General features: G+C 36.3%; 1 protein-coding gene across 3 annotated transcripts in view; it reads left to right on the top strand.

Annotated features, from left to right (window-relative positions):
• The first annotated feature begins 1,967 nt into the window (after positions 1-1,967).
• AGMO (alkylglycerol monooxygenase) overlaps positions 1,968-22,424 on the top strand; it is a 285,767-nt gene continuing 265,310 nt past the window's right edge. Inside the window, exons 1-3 of one of the 3 annotated variants that reach the window (XM_031454981.2) lie at positions 1,968-2,255; positions 3,670-3,800; positions 13,114-13,265. In XM_031454981.2, coding sequence (XP_031310841.2) covers positions 2,130-2,255; positions 3,670-3,800; positions 13,114-13,265 — 409 coding nt within the window. In that variant the 5' untranslated portion in view covers positions 1,968-2,129. Of the gene's footprint in view, positions 2,304-3,669; positions 3,801-8,589; positions 8,680-13,113; positions 13,266-22,424 lie in introns of those variants that run through there. The other 2 variants (XM_031454982.2, XM_031454983.2) reach the window with 2 other exon arrangements.

Genomic DNA, 22,424 nt, shown 5'->3' on the forward strand with positions numbered 1-22,424 from the left:
TTCCTTTCCTGAGTTCCTCCCTCACCTGGCTTTGAACTACCTTAAGCCAAGGGGAAGTACTGCTGGGAGACTGGTTGGCAGAAGAAGGGAGAAGCCATAGTACCTTTTTCCATTCCCTCTCTGCACTCAAGTGAACTGCACAAAATGCATATATGTGCACATGCCTTAAACATCAACCAGTATCCTCAGTCCACCTATGTGTTATGAGCCATGGTAGCCATGTCTGGTTTTATAACTTCTAGTCTGATTTCAGATAAGCCTTTTTCCAATTCTCCACAGTAACTCGCAATCTGTAACTCTTCCAATGCCCATTTCCACAAATACAGGTCAGGTCTTTTGCAAGGTGAAGTACCATATTTATTGTAATATTTATGCATTTCTTTAGCACATAACATCTGTGTGTAAAAGTGTGCTACTAGTTTTACTAGGTTCTGACTTTTTTCTCCTTATGGATCATTAAGTTGTTGAGTTGTTGCAGTCTAATCTCTTTTTCATAAGCTCTGTGGTTTTTATTGCACAAACATGCATAGTACAGTAGTTACTGAGTTCAAGCTTGTGCTGCTCACCACATGACAGGCCAATAAGTTGAGAGATGAGTTGTTGGGGCTAGGAATAGAGACTTTATTCAAAAAGCCAGCAGATTGAGAATATGGTGGAGTAGTATCTCAAAGAAGCATCTTCCCTGAGTTAGAACCCAGGCTTCTTTTAGACTGGAAGGGGAGAGGGTAAAATCCTGGTTCTGGATACATTCAGTTCTTCCTTCCTGCAGCTTTTCACAGGTGGGCCTGGCCAGCGTGTTTCCTATGAGCTAGGCAAAGGTATTTTAGCTTAACACTCATTATATGGGAGGCAGGGTTCCCAGAGATGTGCTGTTATGAATAATTTGAATTTATAGGCAACATCCCTTTAGTGATTAACTTGTAGCAAAAGCAATAGAATACAAATGTTAAAGTTAAAAAAAAAAACCAAACAGATCCAATATTGGGTCAGATTTGTTCTTCCCCATTATACAGTGATTTTTAGCAGCAAGTACAGCACATGATAGTGAAACTGATTATACACATACCAAAATGTTGACAGCGTCTCTGGCTGGTGATTTATTTGTTGCTTATCTATAGTGTCTATTTATTTCTCCTAAAACAATAATGTATTAATAATTTAATTAAATTTATACAAACATACTAAAAGATGAGGAGGTAGCCAAAAGATGACCACAGCTATTCCAGGTGGAAGGCCTGAGTCTAATTGAGAAAGCTCTGCTTATTCAGTGGTGATGCAGTCAATTAAGTGCCCTCTAGTCTACCTGAAAGGCCAAATCAACCTATGCTTCTCCTGGAAAACTGAGATAAGTTTTCTCAGAAACATTTCAACAGCTTCTTCACTCAGAGGCCCCCTTGGTGCTAAGAATACAGATGTGAATAGTCAAGGTTCCATTAGACAACGCAGAGCATTTAATGAGCCAAATGCCCCTAAACTGGTTTGCAAACATTCAGAAGTGAACATGATACAGAAACACATAGGCAATCGCCAGTAAGATGTTTTCAGTGCTTAGTGACTTTCAAGCTCAGTCTTCCTAAGTGAGATTCAAGCACCTTGTCTTCTCAGGAAATAGGGCTCTGGGGGGAGACTACAAACCTGAACACAATGTGAATTTCAAAAGGGACAGGAAAAAATGTATTTTCCTCATGTGATTGAGTTTTGAATTTCTGTCCACTTTTTCAGAGTGAACTTTCACCTGCTATCATTTTTTTACCTTCTCCTTTCCAAGGAGGTATCATGTGCAGTTTTTTTGTTTGCCTGTTTTTCTTTTTTAATGATCAGTTACTCCACCTGCAGCAGAACTCCACTGTTTGTGTTTGATTTGGGCACGATCCCCTCCCCCTCCCCTCCCCCACGCGCCCTGTTTCTGGGACAGCGCCCACTGAACTCTGAACTCGTTCCTGATCCTTGTGTTTTCCTGTCTCTCAACACAGACTCTGCTGTTGGCTGTGTTCTATGGAGCTTTGTTTCTAGCTGTTCTCTGACAAAGGGCTTGATCTGTGCAGCACATCTTGTCCTCTTTGTTCAGCCTCTGGCTTCAACCACTGAATCACAAATACTCTCCAGCTGGGAATCAGACAAGGGCAGAGATGAAGAACCCAGAAGCCCAACAGGATGTTTCAGTTTCCCAGGGAATTCGCATGATGTTTTACATGATGAAGCCCAATGAGACGTCATTCCGGACCGTAGAAGACGTGCCTAATTATGTGCAAAAGGTGAGACTATCTGGGAAGAGGCTGCTCTTGCTTTTCTCTTAATAAAAAGTAAGTAAAAGACATTCAGGGCTTTTGTTCACTTTTGTTCTTCAAATAATTAAATTCTAATAAAAGTTAATTCAGTTTCATAAAAGCACGGAGCAAAAGTAGAATTTCTGCTTGAACTGAATTCCTGTACAATATCCACAACCATCTTCTATTAGGCTTTTCTTCCTTGAAATATCACTCCAGAATAGGATAAAATTTTTAAAAGTTTTCCTGGACACAGCAGCATTACAGATTCAGCCCTCACAAGCTCAGGATGTAATGGTTATATGACATTCATAACAGTTTTGTTTCTAAAGGGAAAACTTGTCTACCACCTCCCAGGAAACTATTTCCTCCTTATTTTAGTCAAGTAGTTCTGAAGAATGGATACACAGCTGACTGAGTTCAACCCTGACTTCCTAAGTTTGAACTTACACCAAGTTTTCTTTGAAACTCAGAAGTGTTCAGAGGCTCTTTTCACTCCTGGTTCCTGGCTATGATTAGATGTGGAAATATCCAGAATTAGAACTTGAGTACTGAAGTTCCCCTCCCTGTTACAGTTGTTCCTACAACACTTACTAGCTCAGACCAGAAATAGAAAAAAAAAATGACATCAGAGAGTATGTTCTTGGGAGTTGAGTTTAGAAAACTTCAAGACTCACAATCAGCTTCCAAATGAGTGAAACCCATAACTTTTTCAGGATTTGATATTACTTCTTTCTGTTTTTTTTTTTTCAGAAAAATATGTGGTACTAGTATCCTCAGAACTCATTACTTTCATATTATAATACCAATCCTAGTCCAATATTTGTCATTAATAGTGGAGTCTAAAACATTATATAAGAAAAAAACCAACTGAAAGAATAAAATTTGAATGATGTCAGAAACAAGCATTTAAAATGACCTTATTCTCTGCAATACTCAGAAGCATTTTTTTGTTCCTATAGTTTTCAGTGTTATTCCTGTAATTCCAGTGTGAAAGACTAGAATCGTGTGCATCCTTAAGGAAGGTCTTTTAAAGTAAACCTACCTTAGTCATGTAGATAACAGACTTATTATTGCAGTCATTTTAAAATGTATTTTTCAGACCTAACTTGAAACACGTCCCTCCTAACCTTATTATCTTCGTGATAGAATTATCATGGTTAAATCTGTATTTCATGTCCAAATTAGATGATAGAATTTGAGCACCTGTTTAGTGTGTGTCTGAAATAATCAGATTTCTCTGCCTGTTGGGAGGAAATGATCCTTTAGGGCGGGAATATATACCTTCTTCTGCTCTGAGATATCACTCTGGGCCTCCCACTTCGGGAATGACTAACCAGAAAACTTGGAAGAATTTCATACTGAGCCCAGTCGCATCTCTTTTCTGCAATTTCCTTTCCAGGCAACTCCACTTTTCATTTCCTTGATGCTTCTTGAACTGCTTGTCAGCTGGATTCATAAAGGGAAGCCACCCGGTCATTTGGATGATGCATTAACATCAGTGTCAGCCGGTGTTCTGTCTCGGCTTCCAAGGTGAGTTAGATGGTTACCCACATTGACTGAATAAACTGAAATTCTCCAAATAAAATGAAAAAGAAACCCACTGTATGGGGAATTAGTCTATTTGTACATATATCCCCAAAGAACTCAGTTACTGTCATTATTTAAATTTTTGATTTTGCTCATCATGGATTATTGTTATTTAAAATATTGCTCTAAATATTATTTCTCTTGGTTACTGAGTTTATCAGTGCCTCCGTAAATTCTGTGCCCAAGGCAAGTGCTTCACTTGCCTTACCCTCGTCCCAGCCCTGAGCGATGTTCTAGTTCACTATTAGAAAATTGATTTTGCCTCAGGCAGATTCACATGCTGTAGCAGTCTGGGGTGCAGACATTCCCCAGTTAAATCACACAAAGTTCTGGATTACTGGTGGTCAACTAAGTGGTACCCCTGTTTCTAGTGCTACTTACTTGCAGCCAAACATTTCCATAATGTGAATCGGGTGGAAACTCTTTACAGGTTCCATGTTGCCTGTGGACAGTTTCTTTCTTGATCTGTGGAGGCGTCTGTCTATCCGGCCTTGCTTCTGGCCCCTTTATTCTCCTTCCCCCTTTGCAGTAGTTGCTCCTACCACACTCTGCTACTTGCTATGACCCAGATTTTCATGTGACCATCCACGTGGCCAACTCCCATTCATTTCTTAAGTCTAAGCATAGACTGCTCTCAAAGAGGCATACTCTTGAGCAAATCGTGCCTGTTTTCCAAGCCTCCGTGATGCACCCCTTCACTGGGGGCTCTCTTCACTGTGGAGTATTGCGCTTACCCCATATGTACACTTGTCTCATGACCGTAAGCTCACCAGTTTGCCGCTCAGCTCTTCTTGCTAGCTTGCGTGCAACTTGAGAAAAAGAGGTGTTCTTTCTTTAGAGTCTTCTGCCTGGAATGATGTCCAGTACGTGATAGGTTTTTTTAAAATTTAATTTTCTTAGAGTGTTATATTGATGATCAAGTCTGAGGATGATGAGACCAAACAACAGTGAGCAATAGATGACCTGGTACTGTTGAGAAGGAGTAACTTTTAATGTGTTTAGAGGAGATATCAATGAATGGAAGGCTCTTTAGTACCCGAGAATTTTCCAAAGAGCAGCAGGCGAGGGAAGATTTCCCTAAGAAGTCTGTGCTTTGCTTTACTGATGAATGTTCTCATTCCTGCTTCCCACCCATTGCTTCTTTTACTGTTTTAAGAGCTTTACTTCTGCCCAGTGCTCATTGCTTTGGAATGTTTGTATGAACCGCCCAGTGGGAAACCAAGGTGGATTTTTTAAAAATAAAATGCAAACTTAAAGATATCTGAGAAACAGTAAAATAATTTCATTTAATTGTGTAAACTTGCTTAGATAGGAAGTAAACTAAAGGTAAAATATTTTTCATATTTGCTACTATGAAAAAGAGGTTAATAGTTATAAAATAACAATGATATAATCATAATAGTAATGGTTCTCTGAAAAACTACTCATTTGGTTGCACATTGCTGTCAGAAGTGAAGGATAATATCTTAAATTATTTGCAGTTAATTTCCAGAATATTCTAAATAAGAATTAACGGTTATACATAATTTTCTCTATTTCATCTCTCCCTTGAACAGAATTGAACAAGAAAAACCTTCAGCATACTCAAGGGCTGTGTATATTTGGTTATTGAAAAATACCCAGTTGTTTACTGTAGTTCAGTGTAAGAAAATTTAGTGTATAAATTTATGGAAATCAGATGATTGATCAACTATAAAAATAACTGGATGACTAAGTGCCCTGCAGGTACACTTATGGATCACATCTTTTGTTGAGTTGGAATGAATTTATTAAGAACTCAGGGAGATATCAAGTGAAATGAATGCTGCAGTGTTTCTTTTAGCTTTTTAAGTTTAACTTTGGTCACAAGTGAAATTAGATTGTTCTCTTGTCATAATACTGTAACAACGAGAAAAGTCAGCTGCATTCTTAGGTCTCTATTTCTGTTCAACGCTGTGATAAGAAAAAAAAGGTACAGAGAGAGAGAGAGACTGAAAGAGAGGGAGGGGTGGGGGTTGGGGGGAGAAAGAGAGAGAGGAACCAAAACAAACCAGCCCTTCAGGGATGACTGCAGTTTTTTTTTTCTTCTCATCCCACTACTCATAACACCCCTTAAGCTAACACAAGCTGTGAACTCTGGCGCCCTTTGAAAGAAAGGTAAAAGGTTGTGAACTTGAATTTGGAGCCTATTTTTCTAGAGCTGTATTTTGAATGAGAAGAGTAAATTGCTTCGTTCTTGTTCACTCTTCTAAGTTATGAAATATGGATCATTTTGCAAGCTTTGCAAAAGGTTTTCTTTTTCCTAGTCTTTTATCTGGAAGATGGCAGCAAAACAAATGATTTGAAAACGAAATTTTAAAATGTTTTCATTTATTTTGTTGCTATTTTTAAAAATTACGCAGATAGAGGCAGAGAAGGAAAGTTGAGCCTCAGGGTCCACTTCCCTCGATCTCCTTTCAGCCAAAGACGAGAAGGGGGATTTCACAGAAATTCTTAGAACAATATTTCAGTTGAAGCCGCAGCATCAAGGGGAATCCTCATGCAAATCGTTAACAGCTGAAGGTTAGATTAACACGGCATTGATCATATCCTCTCCAAGGGACTAATTTCATTTTCTACACCAGCTTTCTACAGGGGCTTTCCTCCTCCTTAAAATACACTATTGCAAGAAAAATGGTCGTATACCATTTGTTAATCCGTTCGTGAAGCATTAGACTTTGGATACTAATTCCAAATAGGCATGTGGCCTCTGACAAGAGAAGTCGTGGAAATCAAAGTGAAGCCCTGAACATGTTTTTCCACTTTGCCATTCATGTAATGGAAATGCTGTGTGCAGACTTGGAGGAAACACAGTGTTTATTTGAGGATCTCGAATTATTACATAAAATTCAAAGTACCTTGAAGATTAGTAGCATACTTACCATATTGGTAGAAAAAAATGTATATTGTATCTTTCAAACCTTTATGTAAGGGGAAATATTAATCATAGACAAGATTCTGTCTTGTTTACAAGCCTGTCGGACAGACCGTGATGTGTAATAAAAGTCCATCTGTCCTAAGAACCAGATTCTGGGCAGGCCTGCGTTTGTTTTGCTCTTCTGGAATCCAGTAGGCAGCCTTCCTAGTCGGATCTAGCCCTGGAGTTATAGACAGATACATGTATTTATCACAGTTAAACGCATTGTGCAGATAATCTGCCTTTCTGTCAATTACTTGCATATGTGACCATAAAAAAACATGAAACTTAACAAAAAATTTACTAAATGTATTTTTTTAAATCTATCTAAAACTTGTGAAATATCCTGCTACTGACTTAAATGCTAACGAGTGAAAAATAATTACAACTTTTTTTCCTTGCTTGTTGAAGCAGAACTCAATTTCCAATCCTTCATTAGAAAACCGGGACTTCAATTTGTTACTTCCTTCCAATGTTTCTGCTTCCATAAATTGCATCCTCCCCAGAGAAATTTTATTCCCGATATAAATATCTACAGTATGTTTGTTTTTAGGGGTTCATTTATTCTGTTGAAACAGCAGATTATAAATCAAATTGCAATAGGTTGGAGGGATAATTTAAGTGGGTAAATTTTCAAATAAGTTGGGGACACTCCACTTTTAATACATATGGGTCACTGCCAATTTTTACTGTGGGGCTACGTCTATGAGGTTCCACCATACATGTCTACACCGGCCGTGGCTGCCATGGAATTTTCCACTCCTGACAAGAAAGTTTCAATTCATCAAAAAAAATTTAAAGAAGAGGAAATTAAACTTTTTTGAAATACTTTTGACTCCCTGGGGTGGGACTAGAGAATAAAGGAAAATTGTGTACTGCATTTTTACACTAGACTTCAGTATCAGGGGCAATACTGTCTTTGGCAGCATCAGACTTCTGACAAATGAGTGCCTGTCATTGGGGATGATGCCTTTAATAAACAGTTATCCATTGCCCAAAATAAGAGATAAATTCATTTATGTAATGTTAATAATGGTAGTTTATTATCAATATTAATATATATCTTACTGACTTAGCAGATTATTAAAAGAACACCCCATGCTGACAAAATAAATTTTGAAAACCTGGGAGTTTGCTAATTATTTTTGCCAAAGAGAATGCCTTCTTTCCTCTTAACTTTACCTTGGAAACCTTATTATAAATAGACTTTGCTATGAATTGTGTAATTTCCGAGATTCCTATTGGACTCTCCTTCCTTAATGAGTTCAAGCTTCCTTGCCCTTATTAGTCTGGGTTTGTGTGCTTATTCAATAGGGTAATTGAATTACTTGAAGCAACTTATTTCTTGCAAAGTAGAGAAAATAGCAGATTTACTTCTAAATCCACCACATTGTGTTTGCACGAGTCTGTGGTTCAGTGGTTGTTGTAAGATGACATTAAATAAATGATTCTTTCATAAATGCAATGTCATTTCACAGTAAGAAAGTGCAGTACAAATTTCATCTGTCTGCAGAAGGTAGAGCTTGTATTGCGTGTTTTGTTATTACTGAGCAAAAATCAATATTCCACTAGATGGAGCAAAAGTGGCAGTAGCTTTACAAGTTCCTAGGCAGGTATAAGAGATTTTGAAATAACACAATTCCTCAGAAAAATCAGTATACATAGTTCAGATATATTTGTTTATAACTTCCCAGAACTTGTAAGGGTATATAGAATGGTTTCATTTAAATATTGGTTTATTTTCTAATACATGGCAAATTATTAGAAATAAAAAAATGTCTAAAATTTGTATTTCAGTTTTGCATAATATGGCCAAATCAGAGAGCACACACAGCTCTAATGACAGTTATGAAATCGTGCAGGTTGGCAGATGTCTGTGAGTACCGGGTACGTAATTCTGCTTACTCTGAAAGTTGCTCTGAAGTTTGAAGTTTGCAATGAGAGTATTACATCAAATTTCATTTGCTTGATTCAGGATTAGAGAATGAGAGGATGTGAAAGCTAGATAATGTGAGGGTCCATTCAGCCTAATGCTCTCATATCTGAAAGTAGCTGTGAGATAAAGGATGAAGAATGTGTCCAGTGGTACCTTTCTACTTTTGATGATGGGAACATTCAAACTGAGATGACTTTGATAATGAGTTAGCTTTGTAATTCTCAGTCCCCAAGTAATATTTATTCTCATTTACTGTTTTTAAATTTCTACATTATAAATTAACTTTACATATTTTTAAAATCCAGGATCAGTACTGAAATAGTATTTTAGTATCTTACCAAATATTACAGTCACTAAATATTGACAGGACAAATTTCTAGTATTGACAGAAGATGTTACATAAAACACATAAAAAATGAGCTGTTTTTCATTTGCCAAAAGGCATACTTAAAACCCAAGAGAAACAGCAATTGGGGGGAAATTTATAAAGCATATGGAAAACAGTAACCTCTCTCTCTGTACACATACAGGTTGTTGATTAGCAGATTCTAATATCCCCTTATATTTAGATCATTTTCTTGGTCTTGCATACAAACTTAATGAATAAAAGGGGTTTCGCATTTGGTTATTCACAGCCCCTTGTACAACCCAATATTCCATCTCCATGTGGTAAAGTAAGCTCACTCTATGCATACATATTACGTATGTCTCATCCCACAGGATGGGAGTTAGAGAGTTGTAGTCTGAATTCCAGAGCTCAGAGTCACATGCTGGGGCTGAGGGCTGGGAGAGAACGCAGGAATTGGGAAGAGAAAGAGGAAGGAGTTCAGCTTTATGATTCAAGGTCTGGTGGGGACATTTTAAAAAACGTAGGTGCTATTTCCTGCAATCAAGGGCTTTCCAGAACTTGCTAATCATTTCCCAGCTGTATCCCTTGCTGAGCTGTTTTTAGTTGTGGGCACTCTGTGGCTGTTTTTTCCCCTTCTATGATGGAAGAGGATCATATTCATCTTGCTGATAGAAAGCAGGGAATTTAACTCCCATAGCTTCTCTCCTCTTTCCCTTCACCTTGAGGAAAGTTTGGCTTCGTGCTAAAGTGTGAAAAAAAAAAAAAAAAAAAAAAAAAAAAGCCTTGACTGTAGCATGTCAGGCATATTTCAGCTCGATTTGTGTCAACCCTAATAAGTCAGATGACAGAATAATAAATTGGGTGTCTGCTCAAGACCTGGCACCTGTACAGGAAATAAAAAAAAAAAAATTTCAATGCAGGCAGGTTCCTTTTGTTTTACAAATGGAAGTTTTCCAGGGACCCTTTGTCTTTTATTGAAGTCTTGGTATCTAAAAGCCTATTTCAGTTATCACTGGTACTGACAAGAAAGATAGCAACTTTAAAAAGAGATACTGAATTGATGGGCCATTCATCAGGCAGGTGATTATATCTGTCCTCCTCCTTAATGTGTCCTCCCTTTCTTGTGCTGTACCTGGCACCACCCAGGCTCTTACTACGAATTTATTGAATGATTGAATGGTAACAGGAATTGATCTGCTTTGACATCATGTACTAAAGCTGATGTAAAAAAATCCTGTAGGTTATTTCAACTTTTTGCTGCATTTTCTAAGCTGCATTTCTTTCTTTCTAGATCAGTCTTTTTTAGGGTTATCAACTGGGACACTTTTGCCCCTAGGAGACATTTGGACATTTTTTGTCACAACTAGGGTGGAGAGCTAGGCCACTGGTATCTAGTAAACAGAGGTCAGTTATGCGGCTAAACATTCTAAGTTCAGAGGCCAGGCCTCCCAACAAAATTGTCTGGTCCAAATGGCACCAGCATCAAACTGTAGAATCTATGTTTTTGAGGATTATTTGGTTAAACCATATGAAATTGATATTATTCACCTTTTTAAAAAAAACTAAAACTTCAACTTTATATGATTAATCATCTACCAATGAGTACCAGGGAGCACTTTTTAAGATTTCATAATTTGGGGAACTGTTTCCACAGGACAGAGCTCTACAACAAAGAATTATCTTATTCAAAAGTTCATAATGACGCTGTTCAGAAGCCTAGTCTAAACGTATAAAAGTTACCAAGTTAACGTGCTTTAAAATAAAATTTGTTCTATCCACCCACGTTGATAAATAACCTGGATAACATATTGGAGGATACATGTTAAATTTCAAGTTCTTGAATGCCTCAGAGTTCCAGAGCAGTACGACAACCCCTGGCCCTTGGCTTGTCTGTCTCGTGAGGGAGCTCACACACGTGTGTGTGGCCTTCCCAGACTGCTCATCCCAGCTCTGTCTGCACATCCCAAAAACCTCTTTTGTCTACCTTGTCACGTCCAGGACTTTACACACCTGCACAAGTTGGCCCTCTGGAGGACTCGACCAGGAGAGAGGCCCACACAGGTCTTGGAAGCAGGCTCAGGGCCACTGTGACAGGGGATTTTGGAGTATCCAGGGCATGGCCTGATTTGTGACAGGAATTCTGGGTAGGCAGTCCCCTTGGGTCAAGGACTTATACTTAAGGACAGAATTATTGTTTCCAACGATATAACTGTTGGAGGAGATTGGAGAGAAGATGCGACCACTGGTTGACTTGCAAGCAGACCGCACTTATCCTCACCTTCTCCCTTACCCACTTCCTTGTCTGTGGAATGTAAGTTCCACCTACAATTCCCATGCTAGCAGCTGTTTCAGGGATGCAGCCTTGAGAGAGTAAGATGCTGTTGAGACCATCTGGACTAAACAAGTGACTGAACCCAATTAAGACCTTTCTGGAAACGTTGAAGGTTCTGGTGGGAGAGCGTGGAGATTGACGCATCTCGCAGCCACCCAAGACAAACCTCCTCTGTAGGTTCCCGTGCTTATTAGAACTGCCACCTCCCAGTCTGGAGTGTTCTGCCTCTTTCTTCTGTCTCTCCTTGCCCTGCGTGTATGGGGGCCAATTTACAAACCCATAGTAATCTTAAATTAAAATTGAGTTTTAAGATCTGATGATGTGTGATCCTTTTTGAAAGTGTAAAAATTTGGCATTTCTATTAGTTATTTATATTAATGCTGTTGTGAAGTAGCCTAGTGTTTTATATTTTTAATTAAATAATGATTTGAAGGATTCAAAATATAAGGCACTTTGAAAGTTATTAAATTAGTTAAAATCGTATTATAATTAAAGTCAAAAGTAGATTAAAATTAAAGACCTGGATCTCCAAATGACCCAGTTACAAGCTAATTCATAGAAGCGGATTCTGTAAAAAGAAATACTATTAAAATAATGAATTTTAACAATATACTAACTTGAGCTGCTGCTTTGACTTTTATTTAAAATCAGGATATTTAAGGATTTCCTCACTTGTTCATGGTTTATAAATAAACCTTTATTAGGTAGAATAATCAACTTATTTTTACATGTTAATGATAAATAGAAAAGTCAAATCAACCAAATTTATAAAAGTGATAAAGGAATAATTATCTTATCTGATCTTAAATTTGATCACAGGAAATTTAGAAGAAAAATGCTACACTTAAAAAAAAGTATGTTACATATATTTTTAAAAGTTCTTGAAATAAGAATTTATAGAAGCTTGGTAGAATGGGTGACAAGACACATTCTGTCTGGGTTTTAAAAACAGTTGTTTATCTTAACTAGGTTTGTATACTTTATTTCTAGGGGAAGATTGTTCCCTTATATTCTGAGAGCCATACTTTATATTACTACAAGAAATACTGAAATGCTATGATAATCCAATTTGTGATGTTAAGTATAAAATCTATAAAACATTAAAAGTGTATGTGTGTGTGTGTGTGTGTGTGTGTGTGTGTGTCTATGAGAAAGGGAGAGGAAGGAGAGAGTAGAGGAAGAGAGAAACGGAATTAGCAAAAGCAACTTTAATCTAAAGGCAAACTTTACGATTTAACGTATTTTAAGGTATTAGGCAGTTCACAGTCCCCTTTAAAAAGATGCTACTTATAATTTTCTGTCTTTTATATATCCCTTAAAAAGTACTCTTATTGTGTTCTTCATTAAGATTTAGACATGGAAATCACAGAAAAGAAGTCATACTGTTATATTTATGTGATACAGATTCCATGAAAAGTATTTTTAGGAGACAAAAAAGAAACACCCCCTTAATTCCATGAAATTGAGAGCAACAATAGCTGGCATCCATGATGCCTATGAAACAAAAGGAAACACCATGTGAATTTGATTCCAAGGAAACTGACCCTCTTAAAGTCATGATAGACCAATAAGAAACAAAGAAAGGGAGAAGGATTTTATTTTTATATGTGAACATATTAATTTTTAAATATTATCTAAATTTTTTAGCACAGTTTTAAATCTAAAATGTAGTATAATTATTGCTTGTAAATTTTATCTTTCCAGTTTGTTTTTCAAGAGCATTGAACTGACTAGTTACATTTACATCTGGGAGAACTACAGGCTCTTCAATCTGCCCTGCGATTCACCGTGGACTTGGTATTTAACTTTCTTGGGAGTTGACTTTGGCTACTACTGGTTCCACCGCATGGCTCACGGTAAGTTGCAAACCAAGGCTTTATTGATAACTTATGTTGAACTGTGTTGGCCACATAGTTGATATTCAGTAAATATGTATTGAATGAATGACTAAATGAATAACAGTCTATTTTACAGTGTCTAAAGATTAATAATGAAAGTTTACATTGCGATTTAAATGGAAAAAATCTGAAGTCAATGCTAGAAAAAAAAGTGAAATTACTAGAGGTACATTTTCCACATGTCTTGTATCTAATTTACTTAAAAAACTGTTTGGAAAGTGATGGCTATAGCATTACTTTTTAATATACTGCCTTACGTTGTTCTTATGATGACATGCTTGGTAGAGTCTACACGCACTTGCACACAATATCAAACTTCAGATCCCAGTTATCGAGGGTCATTGAGAAGAGCTTTGTAACAGCATGGAATCCTAGGTAATGTGTGCTGTCATAGGTAAGCTTGATTCCAGATCTTGGCAGTACTTGCCCATAACAAATGAGAATGCAATCTGCTCGGCGCTAGCCGTAATGCACGTTAGTAAGACCACAGCTTTGCAAATTTTCTTATCTGCTACACAGCTCTCTGACAGTACTAGTTCACTGAATTTGCTTTTTGGAATTCCTGGTTGCATCTTCCAAAGAAATGTTTTGTTCTGGAAAGGAAAATGGAAGAGCAAGGAGCTGTCTAAGCCTCTGTAGGGATAAGCAGAGGTTGGAGAATGACTGCAGAGCTAAGGTGAGCAAGTGGTCTCCAGGGAGGAATTAGGTTAGCACACGTATTTCTGGAGGGAAATGGAGGAAAGTGCTAATTTGGAAAAACTACTAAAGAGCAGTAGCTTTAGTGGCAGTTGGGTTGAGTGGGTGGGGAGGAAGGAAGGAAGAGGAAGAAACCTGGAATAATAATAAAAAATAGACGGGAGATGGAAAGAAGAGCCCAGAGATCAGGGTGAATAACTGAGCTGTGTGTGTAGGAGTTTGTGTGACCGAATGTCCTTCCCAAGTGAGGAGGAGAGAAATAGGAATAACATGGACAGCATTGTGCTTAAGGCAGCTAAGCCTTACACAGAGCATTATTTAGTTAAACACTTTAAACTTGCACCCTTGATGAAACTAGAAAGAGGGTTAATTCATTAAAACAATTTGGAGTGAACAGATAAACTAGAAAAAGTTATTTATTTTGTGTGAGAAACCTTTGTCTTTGAAAATAATAGGTCAACTCCTGACATCATTTCCTTGTGATAAATGTAAGAGGATGCTCCCAAATTGAACATGGTTAAGAATAAAATACAGTCTATGCAGTAAACTTACTATTTCATTTCAAAATAGTAGTTTTCTCCCTAAAATAAACCTATTGGCAATCTTCCTCACTTTCCACGCAGCACATGGGTAATGCAGAAAGCATTTACATTGTATTACTTAATTTCAGGAACCTTCTAATATCACACTGTCCTGCACAGATGTGTTTGTTTGGAGAAATCTGCAAATTCGCTTAATCTTTGAAAGCCCATTATAACAGGAAACAAAGAACCAACAACATATTACCAAATATAAAACTTGAAAAATATGTTGATTGTAAGTGCTCTCAGTTAGGGAAGAACAATAAAGTAAAATAGTATATTGAAAACATGGAATCAAGGCTGTTTAAAGTATGCTTCCCATTAGAAAATTTGGAACCAAATCCAGTAGGCAGGCATTGAAAAAAAATCTGAAAACCTTCTGGAAAAACACTCACCACTTTCAGGCTGTAAAGCCGAAGCATAAGTTCAAAGACTTGACTTGTGATGGAAAGCTAGTTGGAAAACAATAAAATATGTAGTTGAATGCGTCAAATTTCAATATGACGATTGGTTTTTAAATTTTATATGATAACGTAAAATACTAAAGCAGGGATTTAGAAATCTAGAAGTACAGAGGGATAAGAAAAATTAGTAATATCAAGTTTCTTGAGCCTCTTGGGTTACTGAGCCTATGGTGATTAATTGGTTAAATTTATTCAACAGAAAAGCTGAACCGTTCTAAAATCCAAGTGTCTTAAAATATTTTTTTAAAACCTTGCTTTTCCTAATGAATGTGTTACTTTCCTTTCATTATTTGCAATAAAATGATATAATAAAAATATGTTCCGCTTTTGTTAACATGTTAAATGCTATGAGTTTTGAAGAAAAAACGTATTATATATTTAAATTTTGGTGTTGCATGTATTTAACTTACTTCTTTAGTGACCCAAATTACTGGTGGGTTTTTGGACTTGTTGTTAATGCTTGTCTGTTTGCATACATGTAGAATTCTCTCACACCAAGGGGGTAGTTTGGTATTAGTAGAAAAGACTTTATTCGCAAAAACTTGAATTCCACCTCTGTTTCTTTGCATATGACAGAGGATTGTTTACAGCTGCATATGTTCTTTACATGTCATTCCCTTTTCCTCTGGAAAAATGAAAAAGAATATGATAATATTAGCAATTTATGCAAAACAAGAGTAGCATAATAATTTCCATAGACTACTTTAGAAAGCAATGTAGAATGATAAAATAAAATAGGTCTCAAAAGTAGCTTCTTGTATGCTTCATCTATATTACAAAGGCTGCATTATTTTTCTTGGTACATTCCTGTTAGTTGTGCTGAACATCTAACAAGAAAAGGAGTAAGAAATTTTAAGGGAACATTTAAAATACAAGTGATTACTGCTTAGGTGCAGGAAGAATGAGCCTTCCAGGGTCCTGGTAACAGATTCATTGGGTGCTGGTTACATGAGGTATATGTTTGTAAAAACGTATTAATCTATACTATTTATGTACTTTATCTGTATCTCAGTAAAAAGTTAGTAAAATAATGCCACCAATATGATTTTTTGATGAATAATTTGCAGTCAGAATTACATGATGAGTAACCAAATTTAGAAATAGGAACGATGAAGTTACCATTTGTGGCTGTAAGCATAAACATGTGACCTTGCACAGATTTTACCTCTATCAGTTTCCACAATCAAGGATGCTGGAAATGCCCGCATGCCAGTTATTCATTTCATCGCCTGTCTTCTCCACAACCTTCTTTGCTATGTCGTGTGTTACAAGAGGTGGACCTGATGGACCTTTCTCCTTTGCTAGCTGACTTGATGTTAGGCTTTGCCAATTTAAGGGTCTAGAGGGATATTGCAAAGCCAGAACAGGAGGAAGGGACTTTATTTCCATTTTCCAGAGCGCTATTTTCCACTGGCACTTAGCAGATTGGTATGTAGGGAACCTAGCAGTGTTCACCTCATGGCTAAGATGTAGCCTGTCACTTCCGGTAAGATCCTCTGTCCTCTAGAGAAGTATGCCAGAGGACCAGCTGTATCCTATACCTTCTGGGACCCACACACTTCAACAAGTCTCCCAGGCACCAGCAGGGTTACTGTGGTAGCCACCCCCTCTACAAAGATGTCTGACTCTTCGCCTTGGTGATTGTGGTGATAGGGGTCTCTTCTAAAGCGATAAGTAGCTGCCATGCTCACTCTCCTTCAGCTCTATAGGCAAACTTTGTGTTCTGTAGTTGCTAATTCTGTACTACTGAACTACCCCTTGTTTACCTCTTTTAGTAGTTAACTATCTTTTTAGTAATTCATGATTCTCTATATAACTTTTCCTTATTCAAATTACTATGTGGTTTTTGTCTCTTATTTAGACCCTGACTGACACACTGAGCCTCCCTACATGTTATATAGGATTGTAAATTAGAATTCACCTGACTATACTTTTACTATTTCATTAGGAGGCATTGATTACACATGTAATTAGCTAAACATTTATTCCCGAAACTTCGTTGTGATTAAGTTGAGCATTTGTGTGTGACCTAGTAAAGTTTTCATTTCTTTCTGAATTTTAGAGAGGTTAAATTTGGATAATTCTAATTTTCATCATTGTATAAAACAAGCATATGCATCAATCAGAAATTGTTCTGTTTTATGATAGTGCAAGGATTGTGGTCTAAATTGAAAAATAGGTTACTTAACATTCAGATACACTTGTGTTTCTGTTTTTTAACACCAAAATATACCTAATATTTTTGTAACTCTTTGCTATATATTATGTCTCACTTAAAAATAAATACAGGGTAATTGTGTTTTTATTGGATCACTGAGGGGTGATGTCCACTCTGCATTGGCTTAGTTGCTGCCATTCATCTCACTTTTCTCCCTGATTTCTCACCTTCTCCTAGCTCTTGGAGTAGTCATCACTCAGAATGTGTATAAGGGAAGCCTTGGTATTCCCATCAATGTGTCTGTGACCTCCAGTTTCCCATCACTACTTTCTACTAAGAAGTCTGGCACCTATGCCGACCATTTTCCTCTGAATTCTTTCAATGAGAGGGACTATCTTATGTCTAATGTTAAAAATTTACTTATAGGGGCACTCCAAATGTGCATGCACTGAAAGACTATCATGATTTCCTCTCAGAGAGCACCATTGGAAGGAAATTTCCTCCTAGAAATAACTTTTTTCTTATTACTGGCAGTTGCAGTCACCCTGAAGCCCACTGTCTAAATTTCCTTTGGTGTTCTTAGATTCTGCAGATAATGTATGAAAAGCACATTTGAAACAAAGATTCTGGCCATGATCCAGGGGTGGAGAGTATAGATGCTTTCAAACAGGGAAGTCATATATGTGATAATAAAGAATTAGAGTTTCAGTAATCTTCGTCAGCCAATTTTTGAACATTGATACTTAAGGAGAGAAATACTTCCAGGAATAGTTGGGAGCATTTGAGGATGGCCGTGGTAATATTTTCCAAGGATTAAGAAAGCTGTGAAATGATTAATCAAAACAAAACTGCAAGGCAGCAATAAAGACTAATCTGTCAGCCTGGTCTGACTTGTGACTGACTCTACTTGAGACAGAGAACATGCCGATTTTCTTTTAGTGCTAGGACCTAGTACACTTGCCTGTTACATAGCAGAGCACTGGAATTTGAGTCAAGAGATTTAAGTGTATACCCCTGTGCACGCAACTATTTACTACCCAAATAACCTTGGGCTTAACCTCTGTAAGATAGATTTTATTTACCGCACAGTTTTGTGAAGAAGTTTAAATGAAAAACACTGAGTGTTCAGGAACCAAGATAATATGAGTGAATGAATTAATGAATGAATGAATATACCAACTCTAAGAAAGCAACATGGAGGTTTGTGTAGAAATTTAGGGATGCTCAACATAGGTATGGGGGGGAAAACTTAAATTTGGGGTGGACTTCAGGATTTCAGTAAAACAATATTCAACTAAAGAACATCTGGAAAAACCAGATATTTTGTCCCAAGTATTTTCTTTTAAATGATCACCGTGATAAGTCTAGTTATGTCACCATACAAAGATACTAAATAGTTATTGACTATATTCCTCGCACTGTACATTTCATACCCATTACATTTATTTTGCAACTGGAAGTCTGTACTTGAAACTCCTCCACCTGTTTCTTTCCTGCCCACCTCCCCATCTGGCAATCACCTGTTTGTTCTCTGTATCTGTAATTCTGTTTCTGTTTTGTTATGTTTGTTCATTTGTTTTGTTTTTTAGATTTTACATATAAGTGAAATCATTTGGTGTTTGTTTTTCTCTGTCTGAATATTTCACTTAGCATAATACCCTCTAGGTCCATCCATGTTGTCACAAATGGTGAGATTTCTTTTTTATGGCTGAGTAATATTCCAGTGTGTGTGTGTGCACGTGTGTGTATATACACTTTGGTTGCTTATATATATATATATATATTCGTACTTTGGTTGCTTTCATATCTTACCTATCATAAATTATGCTGCAATAAGCATAGGAATGCACATACCTTTTCTAATTAGTGCTTTTGTTTTCATTGGATAAATGAAACGGCTGTGGAACTTCCTGTTTCAGGAAGTGGAAGTGGAAATGCTGGATCATGTGGTAGTTCTATTTTTAATGTTTTGAGATATCTACATATTGTTTTTCATAGTGGCTACACACCCACCAATATGCACAAGGGTTCCCTTTTCTGCACATCCTTGCCAACACTCATTATTTGTTGTCTTTTTGATAATACCTATTCTGACAGATGTGAGATAATACCTCATTGTGGTTTTGATTTGTATTTCCCTGATGATTAGTGATGCTTAGCATCTTTTCATGTGTCTGTTGGCCATCTGTATTGTGTCTTCTTTGGAAAATGTCTATTAAGATCCTCTGCCCATTTTTTAACTGGGTTTTGTTTTTTTTTGATGTTGAGTTGTATGAGTTCCTTCTATATTTTGGATATTAACCCCTTATCAGATATATCTTTTGCAAATACTTACTCCCATTCAGTAGGTGACCTTTTAATTTTGTTGACACCTTCCTTCTCTGTGCAAAAGCTTTTTAGTTTGATGTAGTCCCATTTTTTTTATTTTTGTTTTTGCTTCCCTTGCCTGAGGAGGTGGATCCAAAATATATTACTAAGACTGATGTCAAAAAGAATACTGCCTGTGTTTTCTCCTAGAAGTTTTATGATTTCAGGTCTTACATTTAAACCTTTAATACATTTAAAATTAATTTTTGTGCATGGTATTAGAGGATATTCTAGTTTGATTGTTCTGCATGTAGCTGTCCAGTTTTGCTAGCACTGTTTATTGAAAATGCTGTCTTTTCACTATTATATACTCTTGTCTCTTGTGTTGTAGTTAATTGCCCATATAATTGTGGGTTCATTTCTGAACTCTCTATTGTTTTCCATTTATTCATTTGTCTGTTTTTGTGCCAGTGCCATACTGTTTTGATGACTATAGCTTTATAGTGTAGTTTGATACCAGGGCATATGATACCTCCAGCTTTGTTCTTCTTTCTCAAAGTTGTTTTGGCTATTTGGATTTTTTTGTGTTTCCACACCAATTTGTCCCATTTTTCCCAAGTGGTTTTGTTCAAAAGAATTTGGAAAAGCCTCTCTTACTGAACATATATGATGCATTAGCAAATAAGATATTTGAGCACAAACATTTTAGACTGCAAAAGGCAAAATCAAGTAAAATTCTATTCTCTTTCATTTACTAAACAAGTGTAATTGTGACTGACTTGCTTTTATTATATGAAAGTACAATAAAAAAAGGCTAAGTAATGTGAAATACTAAGAGAATACACTAAGTAAAGATTCTTCTAGAATCATCAATTAACTTAGAGACTGCTTTCTACAGTTACAAACTTTTCATTCATGCATCCATTCATTCATGCATTAGTTTTCTCCAACAAATGTTTAATGACAGTGTATCTTATACCAACCCTAAATTAGGCACCATTGGATAATAACAGATCTCATCACCAATTGTTCATTCTACTATGGGTAAAAGATATTAACATAACTGTTATTTATTATAGTAAATAGTGGGGCAATGCACAGATGATTTTGAGGTGAATTCTAAAATTTACAAATGAAACTTTGTCCTTCTCATTGGACTAATTCTTAAATTTCCAAATTTCTGACTGTGCTTTGTTAAAGTGGTTACATAAAAGCCAAATAGAATTCTGTTAAAAATCCATATTCCTGATATAAGGATGCTATTAATAGTATTAATAGTACTGCTATTAAAAGCCAACTATTATTGAAAGCCATTGGAGAAGCAACAAGTATAGTTGTAGAAAAGATAGATTCTGAAGTCAGGTTACAATTGATTTCAGTTCCTAGTACTACCCCTTATTAACTGAGATTTGGAGCAGGTTAATATCTCTGTCTTATTTTCCTCATCTGTTGAAAGGATTAATAATACTATATACCTTATAGAATTTTTATAAAGCTTAAATGAATAAATACTTAGAAAATTGACTAGTATATTGTTAATACTTTTTAAGGATTACTGTTATTACTGAGTTATTATAAACATCATAGTGCTGGGTACTAAACTAAGTGCTTTATATTAATGAAACAACACACTATATAATTTCATTTGCAGAACAATCCAAAGAAGTAGGCATTTAGTTGTTCATCAGTTACTAAGTGGGAACCTACTAGATACTGGGAATTCTGACTTCTGGGAGTATAGCTGTATACAAATTAAAGTCATTGCTCTTACAGTGTTTACATTCTAATAGGAAAAAAACCCAGATGTAAAACATTTATAAAATACTACAGTTCCAGGTTAAAAAAAAAATGATGAATGGAATCAAAGAAGAACTAAATAAATTGAGATATATTCCATGTTTAAGAATTGGAAGACTCATATTCTTAAGATGTCATCTCTTTTCAAATGGTTCCATAGATTCCATGCATTTCTAATTGAAATCTGAGCAAGTTATTTGTGGATATTGACAAGTTGATTGTAACATTTATATGGAGAAGCAAACTACTAGCCAACACAGAACACTAAAGGAGAAGAACAGAAGAGCTGACCAGATGTTGAAGGAGAAGAACAAAGTTGGAGGACTGACACCAGCCAAATTCAAGACATATTATAAAGCTACAGTAGTCAAGACAGTGTCATGATGACAAAAGAATAGACAAATAGATTAATGGAACAGACTAGAGAGTCTAGCAATAGACCCACATAAACATAGTCAACTGATCTTTGACAGAAGAACAAAGGCAATATAATGAAGCAAAGAAAGTCTTTTTAACAAATAGTTCTGGAACAAATGGAAATCTACATGGACAAAGTGAATTGATATAAAGACCTTACATGCTTCACAAAAGTTTACCAAGACCTTACATGCTTCACAAAAACTAACTCAAAATGGACAACAGACCTAAATGTAAAACAAAACTATGAAAGTCCTTGAAAATAACATGAGTAAGCTTGTGTGATTTTGTGTATTGGAATGATGTAGATACAACAGTAATGGCATGATCTGTGAAGAACTGATAAGCTAGATTTCATTAAAATTAAAGATGTGTGCTCTATGAAAGATAATATCAAGATAATGAGAAGACAAGCCAGAGGGGAGGAAAAAAATCACAAAAGACACATCTATTATCTAAAATATACAAAGAACTTTTAAAATTCAATGTTAAGAAAGATAACCCAATTTAAAAATAGGTCAAAAACGGGAACAGAATTTTCACCAAAGAAGATATACAGATGGCAACTAAGCATATGAAAACATGCTCCATATCATATGCCATCAGGAAAATGCAAATGAAAACAACAATGAGATACCATTCCACACGTACTAAAATAGTCAAAATCTGAACACCAAATGCTGGTGAAGACATGGAA

Source organism: Camelus dromedarius, chromosome 7, assembly GCF_036321535.1.
Source record: "Camelus dromedarius isolate mCamDro1 chromosome 7, mCamDro1.pat, whole genome shotgun sequence".
Lineage (NCBI taxonomy): Eukaryota > Metazoa > Chordata > Mammalia > Artiodactyla > Camelidae > Camelus > Camelus dromedarius.